The 14,473-nt window shown below is 43.3% G+C and overlaps 1 protein-coding gene across 1 annotated transcript; it reads right to left on the minus strand.

Moving 5' to 3' along the window:
- Window positions 1-339: 339 nt before the first annotated feature.
- Window positions 340-12,694, minus strand: cldn15la (claudin 15-like a). Its single transcript, XM_075482139.1, has 5 exons — window positions 12,478-12,694; window positions 3,622-3,786; window positions 1,429-1,510; window positions 568-681; window positions 340-421 (listed from the first exon to the last, which is right to left on the minus strand). Exons 1-5 carry the CDS (start codon window positions 12,692-12,694, stop codon window positions 340-342), a joined length of 660 nt encoding a protein of 219 aa, XP_075338254.1.
- Between the last annotated feature and the right edge of the window lie 1,779 nt (window positions 12,695-14,473).

Raw genomic sequence — 14,473 nt, forward strand, 5'->3', positions numbered from 1 at the left:
ATTAGTATAAACACAATATTACAGCACACGCATTTAAAATGAGAATCCCAACATGGATGTTTTCACTTGAATATAAAAAACACGAGAATAGCTAGTTGGTCATGTAATATAAACTTTATTCGGATAAAAACAAACTCCAGACAAGTTCAGCAAAATCATCAACAATCATCAACAAATCCATCTGTATTCATTATATCAACACCGAAGCTCAAAAACTATTCAAACAAACAAGAAAAAGGACAGAAAACAGCTCCACTTCATCAGACATTTGTTCCGTGTGTGTGTGCATGTGAGTGCATGTGAGTGCGTGTGCATGTGTGAGTGTGCATGTGTGAGTATTTAAACGTAAGCTCTGCCTGAATCTGGATCAGACTTGGCTGTCGCTGTGTAGATCTTTTGTGGGTTGTTTCCATAGTAACCACTGCAAAACAAGAAGGACAAAGTCTAAGTTAACTTCCTGAGAGGAGGAAACTCAAAAATACTTTTATCTTTGAAACACATAGAGAAAGGATGAAAAACAACAGCAAGAAGGTGATGAGCAGTCAGAGCAGGAGTGTTTGTAATTACCCTTTCTTGCCCCCAGGTGACGCCCTCTTACAGGCGCTGCAGAGTAAAGCTCCGCCCAGAATGGACAGAGAGGCTCCGCCCCATCCCATGTAGAGGCCGGTGCCCAGCTCAAACCTGCGGACACACAACCAGACTTCAACCGGCAGTCTACAAAGTACAAAACTTACACTGAAAAGTACAAAACTTACTCTAAAAAGGACAAAACTTACTCTAAAAAGGACAAAACTTACACTGAAAAGTATAAAACTTACTCTAAAAAGTACAAAACTTACTCTAAAAAGGACAAAACTTACACTGAAAAGTACAGAACTTACTCTAAAAAGGACAAAACTTACACTGAAAAGGACAAAACTTACTCTAAAAAGGACAAAACTTACACTGAAAAGGACAAAACTTACTCTAAAAAGGACAAAACTTACACTGAAAAGTACAGAACTTACTCTAAAAAGGACAAAACTTACACTGAAAAGGACAAAACTTACTCTAAAAAGGACAAAACTTCCACTGAAAAGTACAAAACTTACACTAAAAAATATAAAACTTACACTAAAAAGTATAAAATTTACACTAAAAATATTCAAAAAACATGAAAATATGAAGACTAATAAATAATAAATAAATAAATGTTCAAATAAAAACAATGAAATGATCCAAATCCAAAGATTTGACTTTATTTCCTGTTTTTTTACGTTTGTGTCTGTATATGTTTATTCTAAATATCATATCTTTATTTATTTATTTATTTTAAATTGGTGAAGCAGAAAGAATGAAATAATGAAAAAGAGTAGAGAAAATCCGTAAAAAGGACTTAAATCTTCTTTAATCTGCGGGAACCTAACGGACTGGATGTGCATGACTGACCTCACTCCTCCGTACAGCGGGTTGTGGAAGTCCTGAACCACCTGGTATCCGTACCAGGAGCAGGCGATCAGGCTACACAGACCTGCCAGAAAAACACAAAGTTATCTCCCAGCAGACCTTCAGGCGACTCATTGCAACATATTTACCTTCAAATGATGTTTTAGGATAATTTGGAGAAAATGCAGTAAAGAAAATGCTTTAATTTTCAAACTGAGAAGCATCATTTAAATTATCCGTGAGAGATGAAACTGTTTATCTTTGAAATATTCTTTCTCAGAGTTTAAACCCAGAACCAAACTTTAAGAGCAGATCTGACCTGCAGCACGTTTCTCAGGTTTATTCGTAGACGTACTTTCAACCACAGGAAAACCTAATATCCTGCTTTACTTCTCATGTCAGTAACTCTCAGACTGAGCTGAGGAACACGGAGCTCCTTCCAACACATGAACCGTTACGGTTGCACTCTCTGGGTAATGATTGGTAACGATATATTATATCACATCTTTTCATGAGTAATTACTTTCATTTCTACAGGTGAGCCAGGTGATAAAACCGGCTCCTCCTCTTTGCTGCTACTCTTGTGGATGATGTGCTTGACTGTGTTCGAGAACGCATACTGCATACTGCATACTACATACTGCATGCTACATACTACATACTACATACTGCATACTACATACTGCATGCTACATACTACATACTACATACTGCATACTACATACTACATACTACATACTACATACTGCATACTACATACTGCATACTACATACTACATACTACATACTGCATACTGCATACTGCATACTACATACTACATACTACATACTACATACTACATACTGCATACTACATACTGCATACTACATACTACATACTACATACTGCATACTGCATACTGCATACTACATACTACATACTGCATACTGCATACTGCATACTACATACTGCATACTACATACTACATACTGCATACTGCATACTGCATACTACATACTACATACTGCATACTGCATACTGCATACTACATACTACATACTGCATACTGCATACTGCATACTACATACTACATACTGCATACTGCATACTGCATACTGCATACTACATACTACATTCTGCATACTGATCGATCAGACAGTATGCAGAGCGTTTACCCACAATGCATTTCGCTCCTGCCCGAGCCGAAATCAGCCGGCCTGAAGCTGATTTCTCTTAAGCTCTAAACTCTGTAAACTTTAGCAACATTTGAAACATTTTCAGGTGAGAAAGTAGTCGTTTAGATCCCCAACGTGTTGAAAACCTGACAAAATACCGGCTGTTTACTATTTTGTTCCCACAAATTCTGGCGCTACTAAAGCTAGCCGCAGTGAGCAACGCACTTCTGGTTATTTTCACAAAATAAAATACCCGTTGCCTTTTATCATAGGGAAAGCCATTACCATACAATCGGTGCTTTTGTTTTGAAAACAGGAAGTGAACCTACCCTCGTTGTAGCTAGCTTGAAACTGCTGTTTTGACAGGAAATGATGAATGCGACATCACGTTACGTTGCATCTTGGGTAGTTTGAGTATCACAAGTATCACTCATGATGCATACCCAACATTTCGGAGAATCTAGTATGCATCCGGGAACTTCTCGCTTACTAAAACTCGCATACTAACTCAAATAGTTAGTAAGAGTAGTAGGGGTAGTAGGAGAAGTATGCCGTTTCGAACACAGCCTTTGACATATTTTTGGTTGCACTGGAGTTGGTTGCACTAATATGTTCCCAGTTTTTCACTTTCATTAATGTGTTTTCATCCTCTTTATTGCTCCTACTTGTTACTGAGAGTTAATTAATGTTTCTGAGGATTTTAAAGCTCAAAACCCAAAATACAAAAATGTTACATCAGTAACTGGAAAAGCTGCTTTGTCAAAGTCAGAATTTCTTTCTTTTTTATTCATTTACACTCTAAATAAGACCAGATGAACAGTAGTCTTATACATATGCTTAATCTGTTTAAAAAATGTAAAGGGTCAGTTTGGATGAAACAATTGGAAAATGAATAACTTCCCCTGCTTGGTTAATGGGACAAACTTCATGATAAACAGCTGAAACCATAGAGTTCTGGCATGAACTTCCTGCTAACTTTGACCATGTCTGGTGTGACTGAAAGAACAAACTGAAAGATGACCTAACACTAGACGTACGCACCAGCCAGGATGCTCAGAATCCCTCCGCTGACGGCGATCTTGGCCTTGGACTGCTCGGTGATCGTGCCGATCTTGATGCACTTGAGTCCCAGCAGAGACACGATCAGGCAGCCGAGGCCGAACAGCAGGGCGATGACCATCATGGCGCGGCACGCCTGCACGTGAGCTGCGGACGGGAAGACAGGATGTTAACGAAATGCACACCAAACAGCATGATGTGAAGAAAAACAACAACATGTAGCCCGGCTGCGCTTCAGTGAACATTTAGAGTAATTTTGACTTGTTTTTGCTATAGTTCGCCTTATTTCTATTCTCTCCTCAGCATTTGTGAACCCTAAAACTCCTTCATTACACTGTATATATTCTTATATTCTTATATATACTCTGAGATTCTGCTAAAACTTCACAAAGTTCACAGTGATTAACAAATATTGTCATAAAGAAAGAAAGCTACAAGGAACGCTCCCTGGAATATTGATTAATTACCATCTTATCTACGACTGGAACTGCTAAAGATCGTCATTTTAAATTAAAGTACCATGGTCAGTAGTATGAACAGCAGGTTTCTAATGCTCTGTGGAGTTCTGACTCTTTGAGTCATAGAAATACACAAACTGGGTTTGCAGACGATAAAATAAACAATCTAAATGAGTTCAGAATCAAAGAGAATTTAGGTTTCAGATTAAGTGAATGTCAAAGTTTCCTGGAGCTCAGCCAGCTGAGGTTAAAGCCGTGATGACCGTATAAGACCGGAGTGTAAAAGTTTAACCCCTTTACATCCTGATGAGGCTAAAAACAGCTAGTTTTAGTGGAGGAATGATCAGACTCTCATCTTCTTAACATGCAGCGGTTTAGCATGAAAAACAAAGAGCAACAGCGGGTTTGCTGTGACCCAATATGGAAATCTGCTAGTGCTGGCGTTATACCGGTTCACACCGAATACCGGTTTATAATTTCATTATGATATGAATTTTTAATATACCGCCATACCAGTGTATTTGATTACACAACGGGGGGAACGCTGGGTCGCACGACATTGTTTGAGATGGGACCCTTTTCAGTGTTGCGCTTCTAAACACGCATGTTTACTGTCTATTTCTGAACGCTATTTAAAAAAAAATACTCATATTCGTTAAGCTGCATTTCCTTTCCCTGCTCTCCCTCCGTCTCTGTCAGTCACTCGTCTCTCTCACATAGCCTACTCACACACACACACACACACACACACACACACACGCACAGCCCCTCCCTCCGTGCACACCGCGTGTCTCCATCAGCGATGTCATCCCTGGAAGCGTGGAAGGTTGCTAGCTTCAGCGTCGCGTTAGATTAGCTCTATAGCTCTGGCTCAACCGGAAGAAGACGGCTGGCGAAATTCCCAAAAGGTTGGTATCACGTGCAACTTTATAAAATCACACATTAAAAAGTCCTATAAAAATATTTTATATTTTTAATACAATGTTGTCCCGTCCCGTCCCGACCCATAGCAAACAAGCGATTACGCCTTCTTTATAAAGTTAACTAGTCGCAAGTTTGCCGTAAAAAAAAATAAATAAATGTAGTTGGGTTGTCGAGGTCTAAACACTAGCAGCTGTGAATCAAATAAAGTAGTTTTTTTAAACTCTTACACTGAATGTTTGCTGCTTCAATCCAGATGAGTATTGAAAAATATTTTCCGCGATTGAAAAAGAGACGTGCGTGTTGAGGATGAGGACCAGCCTGAACCGGAGGTATCAGTCTGAAACAGCTGAACAGTCCGACCAGTGTAATTAGCTATGTTATTCATTTGTTTACAATGAAGATGTGAATATTAATACAACAAAGTTCTGTGTGACCAATTATTAACGAAGGAATTATTTTGAAGAATTTTTATTTTAATTTTTAATTCTGTTCTCAACTGTAGAAAATGCTGTGAACACCTAATTATGCATGAAAAAAAATACCGTGAAACCGTGATACCGTGAAAAATTACCGTGATATGTATTTTTGGTCATACCGCCCAGCACTAAAATCTGCCACGTAAAACTTCCTGATTAAAATGGTCAAACGCTTGACTCAGACGGTGTAAAATGCAAAGGAGAAACTGTGGGCATCAATAAATGTGTGTGTGCTTCACATCTGCGGTGGTGACTTATTAACAAAGTTGATCATAGAAACCTGCCGCACCTTTTTACGATCCTCAGGGAGTTTCAGGAGCTGGTTACCACAAACAGCAGGAAAAGAGACCACCAGTGGGCTGTGTAGGAGCTATTTGTTTTTTTGTAATATTTGGCTCACTTATTATTTAGTCATCTTTTGGGGGTTTAGTTTGGGGAATACACCTTTTTTGGTTGTTCATGATATTTAGTATTGTTTGAGTTCATTTGGGTATTTAATTATGCTTTTATTTTGAAAGCACTGGTTAGCTGGGACGCACTGGGAGTTTACTTAGGCTACAGCTACACAAAAATGAAACAAGTTTTTTTTTTAAACTGAGTATGAAAATTATTGCGACCACACAGGAAAGCTTCTGTAAAAATATCAGGTCCTCATGGCAATGCCACGCTGCAGTACACACGCCACACCTCTATGTGCGCTGTAAGCCACCCCCACCGGTTACACCAGAACAATAGAAGAAGCAATGCACATGCGTGTACGCCCCTACTTCTACCAGCGCATCACCTGTAAATGTTCCTTCAACAACGCCGCTGTAGTTAGCAGTGTCTGTAGCAGTGCTACTATCAATGTTGTGGGGTCCATGATGATCGCTGTCTGTCCTTGTTGTGTTGTGTCTTCTTCTTCCGGATATTGAATGGATGTTGAGCACGAAGCCGCTTTTTGTTCTGGTCACTGACGTATGTGTATACATCACTGGCGTTGGTCATGTGGCTGTGACGCGGATGTAAACAAATCCGTTCTGGCTTTAACAATGGCAACGCGAACGGCGGCGTTCCTAGATCTTCCCACTCTGGAACCCATTCTCCAAAAATATCGTTTTGGGGTACCCAGAACGCCGGCTCCATATGGCCGCGACAGCCAAACGATAAGAAAAATATCGGTTATGGTAAAAAACGTTTCCATGTAACCAGGCCCTTAGATGAGCAGGCAGTCCCAGGTGAGCAGGCACCTGAGAGGGCTAATAGGTTTTTTACCAGGGCAAGAGAGGCGGCAAAGGTCCATTGTTCTTTGTCCGTTTGCTTGGTTGGAGCAATAAAACTAAAGAAACCTCATTTTTTGCCTGGACAATGGACTCATTTTACCAGCGTAAATTCACTCCCTACGTGTCTCAGTGGCCGGTTGATTTGATTTAGTTCATTATGGTTTTGACATTTTTTAGTTTTGATTATTGACATAAGAGGACAAATAGCCATCACAGGCTGGTTACCACAAACAGCAGTGAAACAGACCACCAGTGGGCTGGTTACCACAAACAGCAGTGAAACAGACCACCAGTGGGCTGGTTACCACAAACAGCAGTGAAACAGACCACCAGTGGGCTGGTTACCACAAACAGCAGTAAAACAGACCACCAGTGGGCTGGTTACCACAAACAGCAGTAAAACAGACCACCAGTGGGCCGGTCACCACAAACAGCAGTGAAACAGACCACCAGTGGGCTGGTTACCACAAACAGCAGTGAAACAGACCACCAGTGGGTTGGTTACCTCAAACAGCAGTGAAACAGACTAACAGTGGGCTGGTTACCTCAAACAGCAGTAAAACAGACCACCAGTGGGCCGGTCACCACAAACAGCAGTGAAACAGACCACCAGTGGGCTGGTTACCTCAAACAGCAGTAAAACAGACCACCAGTGGGCTGGTTACCACAAACAGCAGTGAAACAGACTACCAGTGGGCTGGTTACCACAAACAGCAGTGAAACAGACCACCAGTGGGCTGGTTACCACAAACAGCAGTAAAACAGACCACCAGTGGGGTGGTTACCTCAAACAGCAGTGAAACAGACCACCAGTGGGCTGGTTACCACATACAGCAGTGAAAGAGACCACCAGTGGGCTGGTTACCACAAACAGCAGTGAAACAGACCACCAGTGGGCTGGTTACCACAAACAGCAGTGAAACAGACCACCAGTGGGCTGGTTACCTCAAACAGCAGTGAAACAGACCACCAATAAGCTGGTTACCACAAACAGCAGTGAAACAGACCACCAGTGGGCTGGTTACCACAAACAGCAGTGAAACAGACCACCAGTGGGCTGGTTACCACAAACAGCAGTGAAACAGACCACCAGTGGGCTGGTTACCACAAACAGCAGTAAAACAGACCACCAGTGGGCCGGTCACCACAAACAGCAGTGAAACAGACCACCAGTGGGCTGGTTACCACAAACAGCAGTGAAACAGACCACCAGTGGGTTGGTTACCTCAAACAGCAGTGAAACAGACTAACAGTGGGCTGGTTACCTCAAACAGCAGTAAAACAGACCACCAGTGGGCCGGTCACCACAAACAGCAGTGAAACAGACCACCAGTGGGCTGGTTACCTCAAACAGCAGTAAAACAGACCACCAGTTGGCTGGTTACCTCAAACAGCAGTGAAACAGACCACCAGTGGGCTGGTTACCACATACAGCAGTGAAAGAGACCACCAGTGGGCTGGTTACCACAAACAGCAGTGAAACAGACCACCAGTGGGCTGGTTACCACAAACAGCAGTGAAACAGACCACCAGTGGGCTGGTTACCTCAAACAGCAGTGAAACAGACCACCAATAAGCTGGTTACCTCAAACAGCAGTGAAACAGACTACCAGTGGGCTGGTTACCACAAACAAGAGTAAAACAGACCACCAGTGGGCTGGTTACCTCAAACAGCAGTGAAACAGACCACCAGTGGGCTGGTTACCACAAACAGCAGTAAAACAGACCACCAGTGGGTTGGTTACCACAAACAGCAGTAAAACAGGCCACCAGTGGGCTGGTTACCATAAACAGCAGTGAAACAGACCACCAGTGGGCTGGTTACCACAAACAGCAGTAAAACAGACCACCAGTGGGCTGGTTACCACAAACAGCAGTAAAACAGACCACCAGTGGGTTGGTTACCACAAACAGCAGTAAAACAGGCCACCAGTGGGCTGGTTACCATAAACAGCAGTGAAACAGACCACCAGTGGGCTGGTTACCACAAACAGCAGTAAAACAGACCACCAGTGGGCTGGTTACCACAAACAGCTGTAAAACAGACCACCAGTCGGCTGGTTACCACAAACAGCAGTAAAACAGACCACCAGTGGGCTGGTTACCACAAACAGCTGTAAAACAGACCACCAGTCGGCTGGTTACCACAAACAGCAGTAAAACAGACCACCAGTGGGCTGGTTACCACAAACAGCAGTAAAACAGACCACCAGTGGGCTGGTTACCACAAACAGCAGTGAAACAGACCACCAGTGGGCTGGTTACCACAAACAGCAGTGAAACAGACCACCAGTGGGCTGGTTATCACAAACAGCAGTAAAACAGACCACCAGTGGGCTGGTTACCACAAACAGCAGTAAAACAGACCACCAGTGGGTTGGTTACCACATACAGCAGTGAAAGAGACCACCAGTGCGCTGGTTACCACAAACAGCAGTGAAACAGACCACCAGTGGGCTGGTTACCACAAACAGCAGTGAAACAGACCACCAGTGGGCTGGTTACCTCAAACAGCAGTGAAACAGACCACCAGTGGGCTGGTTACCTCAAACAGCAGTAAAACAGACCACCAGTGGGTTGGTTACCACAAACAGCAGTGAAACAGACTACCAGTGGGCTGGTTACCACAAACAGCAGTAAAACAGACCACCAGTGGGTTGGTTACCACAAACAGCAGTGAAACAGACTACCAGTGGGCTGGTTACCTCAAACAGCAGTAAAACAGGCCACCAGTGGGCTGGTTAACAAAAACAGCAGTAAAACAGACCACCAGTGGGCTAGTTACCACGAATAGCTGTAAAACAGACCACCAGTGGGCTGGTTACCACAAACAGCAGTAAAACAGACCAACAGTGGGCCGGTCACCACAAACAGCAGTAAAACAGGCCAAGAGTGGGCTGGTTCCCACAAACAGCAGTAAAACAGACCACCAGTGGGCTGGTTACCACAAACAGCATTAAAACAGACCACCAGTGGGTTGGTTACCATAAACAGCAGTAAAACAGACCACCAGTGGGCTGGTGACCTCAAACAGCAGTAAAACAGACCACCAGTTGTCTGGTTACCACAAACAGCAGTAAAACAGACCACCAGTGGGCTGGTGACCTCAAACAGCAGTAAAACAGACCACCAGTGGGCTGGTTACCTCAAACAGCAGTGAAACAGACTACCAGTGGGCTGGTTACCTCAAACAGCAGTAAAACAGGCCACCAGTGGGCTGGTTAATAAAAACAGCAGTGAAACAGACCACCAGTGGGCTGGTTACCTCAAACAGCAGTAAAACAGACCACCAGTGGGCTAGTTACCACGAATAGCAGTAAAACAGACCACCAGTGGGCTGCTGGTTACCACAAACAGCAGTGAAATAGACCACCAGTGGGCTGGTTACCACAAACAGCTGTAAAACAGACCACCAGTCGGCTGGTTACCACAAACAGCAGTGAAACAGACCACCAGTGGGCTGGTTATCACAAACAGCAGTGAAACAGACCACCAGTGGGCTGGTTATAACAAACAGCAGTAAAACAGACCACCAGTGGGCTGGTTACCTCAAACCGCAGTGAAAGAGACCACCAGTGGGCTGGTTATCACAAACAGCAGTAAAACAGACCACCAGTGGGCTGGTTACCTCAAACCGCAGTGAAAGAGACCACCAGAGGGTTGGTTACCTCAAACAGCAGGAAAAAAGACCACCTGTGGGTTGGTTACCATAAACAGCAGTAAAACAGACCACCAGTTGTCTGGTTACCACAAACAGCAGTAAAACAGGCCAAGAGTGGGCTGGTTACCTCAAACAACAGTAAAACAGACCACCAGTGGGCTGGATACCTCAAACAGCAGTAAAACAGACCACCAGTGGGCTGGTTACCACAAACAGCAGTAAAACAGACCACCAGTGGGCTGGTTACCTCAAACAGCAGTAAAACAGACCACCAGTAGGCTGGTTACCACAAACAGCAGTAAAACAGACCACCAGTGGGCTGGTTACCTCAAACAGCAGTAAAACAGACCACCAGTGGGCTGGTTACCTCAAACAGCAGTGAAACAGACCACCAGTGGGCTGGTTACCTCAAACAGCAGTAAAACAGACCACCAGTGGGCTGGTTACTTCAAACAGCAGTGAAACAGACCACCAGTGGGCTGGTTACCTCAAACAGCAGTGAAACAGACCACCAGTGGGTTGGTTACCACAAACAGCAGTAAAACAGACCACCAGTGGGCTGGTTACCACAAACAGCAGTAAAACAGACCACCAGTGGGCTGGTTACCACAAACAGCAGTGAAACAGACCACCAGTGGGCTGGTTACCACAAACAGCAGTGAAACAGACCACCAGTGGGCTGGTTACCACAAACAGCAGTAAAACAGACCACCAGTGGGCTGGTTACCACAAACAGCAGTGAAACAGACCACCAATGGGCTGGTTACCACAAACAGCAGTAAAAAAGACCACCAATGGGCTGGTTATCACAAACAGCAGGAAAACAGACCACCAGTGGGCAGGTTACCTCAAACAGCAGTGAAAGAGACCACCAGTGGGCAGGTTACCTCAAACAGCAGTGAAATAGACCACCAGTGGGCTTACACGCCTCTCAGCTTCGACATTAAAAGGTTTTGGTCCTCAGTCATAACAGAAAGCTTCTAAAGAGCTGTTCCATAAGATTTCCACAGAAACATTTAAACTACAATACAATTAAAAATCACATCTTTAACCTTCATCTAAATGCACATCAAAGTCAAAGTAAAGTGGCAGTAGCTCCACTGCTGGCTGCTTCTGTTTGAAGGCGGCTCCTTTCCTCCATTTTACCGCCTCTGAGAGCAGCAAGTGCAAAATTGCGCCCAAAACGATGACCTCATACGGCAATAAAGGGAGGGAAAATAACCTGGAGTTCAATGGTTTTCATTGTTACCGACTTTGGTTTAAAGCGTTTTTCTTTGTTTTTACACTTTTTTACAAAGTTTTTTACGAACTGATCTTTGTTCAGTTCAGGCGGGAAACTCGCGACTGTGACCTCACCAACCTTTGAACCATCGGTTAATAAACGCTGCCACATGCCACGCCGACCCGTTTTCCTGATAAGCTCAGAAAAAGCTCCGTTAATCACCTGCATTTCAGATCAGATCCTGTTAGATAACAGTTAAGTTATGGAACTGTACGAGGTCTACACTGGAAAAAAGCAAGATATAGGGACTTGTGTTCTTGGATATCTTGTTAAGTGAAAAAGTCGTGAAAACATCTTATTTTGAGTCATATTTCACATGAAACAAGCATATATTTTTTTAATTTGAAGAGGTTTTAAAGCTAATTTCAAGATCCTAAATATCACATTTTATTTCAAGAAATCTTGACAAGCCGATTTTCACTAGTTCCATTGGCAGATTTTGTTGCTTATTTCAAGCAAAAACGTCTTTTATTTGTTGGTTTTTTTACTTATTTTTGGAGGGACATTTTTTCCAGTGTATGAGGAACTTGACCGCTTTGCGTCCTCAACAGTCCTACAGATGTTTTAGATCAGTTAAAGTATGAGTCAGCACATTTAATCAACCCTTTCCAAGCAGCTCGCTGAGAACTAAAACTCTCTTCAGTTCAACAACTTGTTTATCAGCAGGTCTGGTTTAAATTCAAAAGGTTTTATCCAGGGGATGAATCTAAATATGCTGTTAAATGTGTAATATTTCAAAGTTACGTTTGGTATGTGGACCACGTTCTCGTCTTACCGGGGAGGGCGAGCAGCGACTCAAAGTCACGGCACTCTGCGATGCCGCCGCTGTTCTCGGCGCAGGCGTGCCACAAGTTCTCGAACTGCCTCTGGGAGATGATGACGCTGCCGGACACGGTGGAAATCTTCCAGTAGTCGTTAGCCAGCGCTGACCCGGTCACCAGCCAGGCGATGATGCACATGATGAACCCAACTGCTTCTACAGCCGTCGACATGGTCGCAAAGCTTTCAGAAAAAATCACTTCAGAAAAACAACAGAGAGTCTGAGAGGAAATCCAGCTGCTACTGATGTGCTGAAAACAGCAGAGAGGTGGGAAAGGATCAGAATGAGGTCCTCTGATGTAAAGCCGGGGTCGGTGAAGTGGTCCGAGGCTCCGGTCTCTCCACTTCGGTTATGTGTCGTTAATGTGACGTCTGTGGCTCCAACATAAGGACTTTACACTCTACCGGGGGCCATAAAGCTGAGGGCCATAAACCTGGGGGCCACTCCCTGCAGTTAGCCTCTCACTGAGGCCTGATGATGATGGTGATGATGACAGACAGCCCTCCGACACGCCTTAGATACACCTCACAGCCTTCTGCAGGGCTGCGTGGTGACAGGAAGCTGAAACAGAGAGCTGATGGTGGCAGATTCTGGTGTTTTATGGCCGGACGGTGACGAATAAAACCCCTGAGGGGGCCTCAGATGCTTTCCACATACCTGTCAGTATCTATAACAGCTGTTTCTGCTGGTTTGAGGTGCGTTATTAAAGGAAGTTCTTGTCACGCCCAGAGACTCTCATTTTTGGTTTTCATGTTTAGGTTATGTTTGTTTTCAGTCCATGTTTAGTTTTGCCTTAGTTTTCCCTTCACTTCCCTCACCCAGGTAATTAGTTTATTCCCCTCACCTGTCCATTGTCTCCAGCTGCACTCACTCTCCAATCACTCCCAGCCCTCTATTTAGTCTCTTGTCTCCTCTGTCTGTTTGTTGGTTCCTTGTTTGTTTCTGACCCTTCATGCCATGCTACAACTCCTTGACCAAGTAAGTATTTATTCCATGCCATGTTCTTTTGTTTTGTTTTGTTTATAGCAACGTTTTTAGAATCCGGCTTTGCCGCGGCTTTAGTTTAAACTTTGTTTGTTTTTGTTATTAAATCAACCTTTTTTCAAAAAAAGTCCGCATCCGTGTCCTCCCTACACCACACCCTGACAGTTCTATCCAAATGGATTTTTTTTATTGTTGAATAACTGTGTACACTGGAAAAAAATCAAAGTCTTACCAAGTATATTTGTCTAATTTCTAGTCCAAATATCTCATTACACTTCATTTAAGACACAACTGCCTATACTATTTCAGCCAGATATAGGGACTTGTTGGAAGACAATACATCTGGAATATCTTGTTAAATGAAAAAGTCTTGAAAACAAATTGTTTTGAGTCACATATCATATGAAACAAGCTTTTTTTGACATTTGAAGAGGTTCCATTGGCAGCTTTTGTTGCTTATTTCAAGCAAAAACGTCTTGTATTTGTTGTTTTTTTTTTTTACTTATTTTTGGAGGGGCATTTTTTTCCAGTGTAGCTCTGCCCAGCCTCTCAGCCTGGACTCATGCTACATAAAAAAAACACCAAAAATCCAGCTGTGTGTTCATGTTTCGATGGACTTCGGGGTCAGAACCGTATCTTTGGTTAAACTAATCCAAGCGGCGTTGGTGTCTGAACCAAACAGTGACTTAACAGTAACAATGGGAGATGATAATCATTCAAACCGCTTGTTCAGAGCATCGAATCGTGGATAATTCTCAGCTATCGTCAGGCAAAAAGACAAAAAGCAGCACTGAAAATGGAAAGTTCAGCTCATCTAAAATCACCCACTTTGCCACTTCTCTTCTTATTTTGTTCATGCTTATTATAAGGAAAGGTGTCCTGCTGGATGTATGTATGTTTATGTTATTTTGATCCATTCTAAACTCATCATCACATCAGGTAAGCCAATGAAAGTGGAGCCTCATCC

The sequence above is a fragment of the Odontesthes bonariensis genome, chromosome 14 (assembly GCF_027942865.1).
Source record: "Odontesthes bonariensis isolate fOdoBon6 chromosome 14, fOdoBon6.hap1, whole genome shotgun sequence".
Classification (NCBI taxonomy): Eukaryota; Metazoa; Chordata; class Actinopteri; order Atheriniformes; family Atherinopsidae; genus Odontesthes; species Odontesthes bonariensis.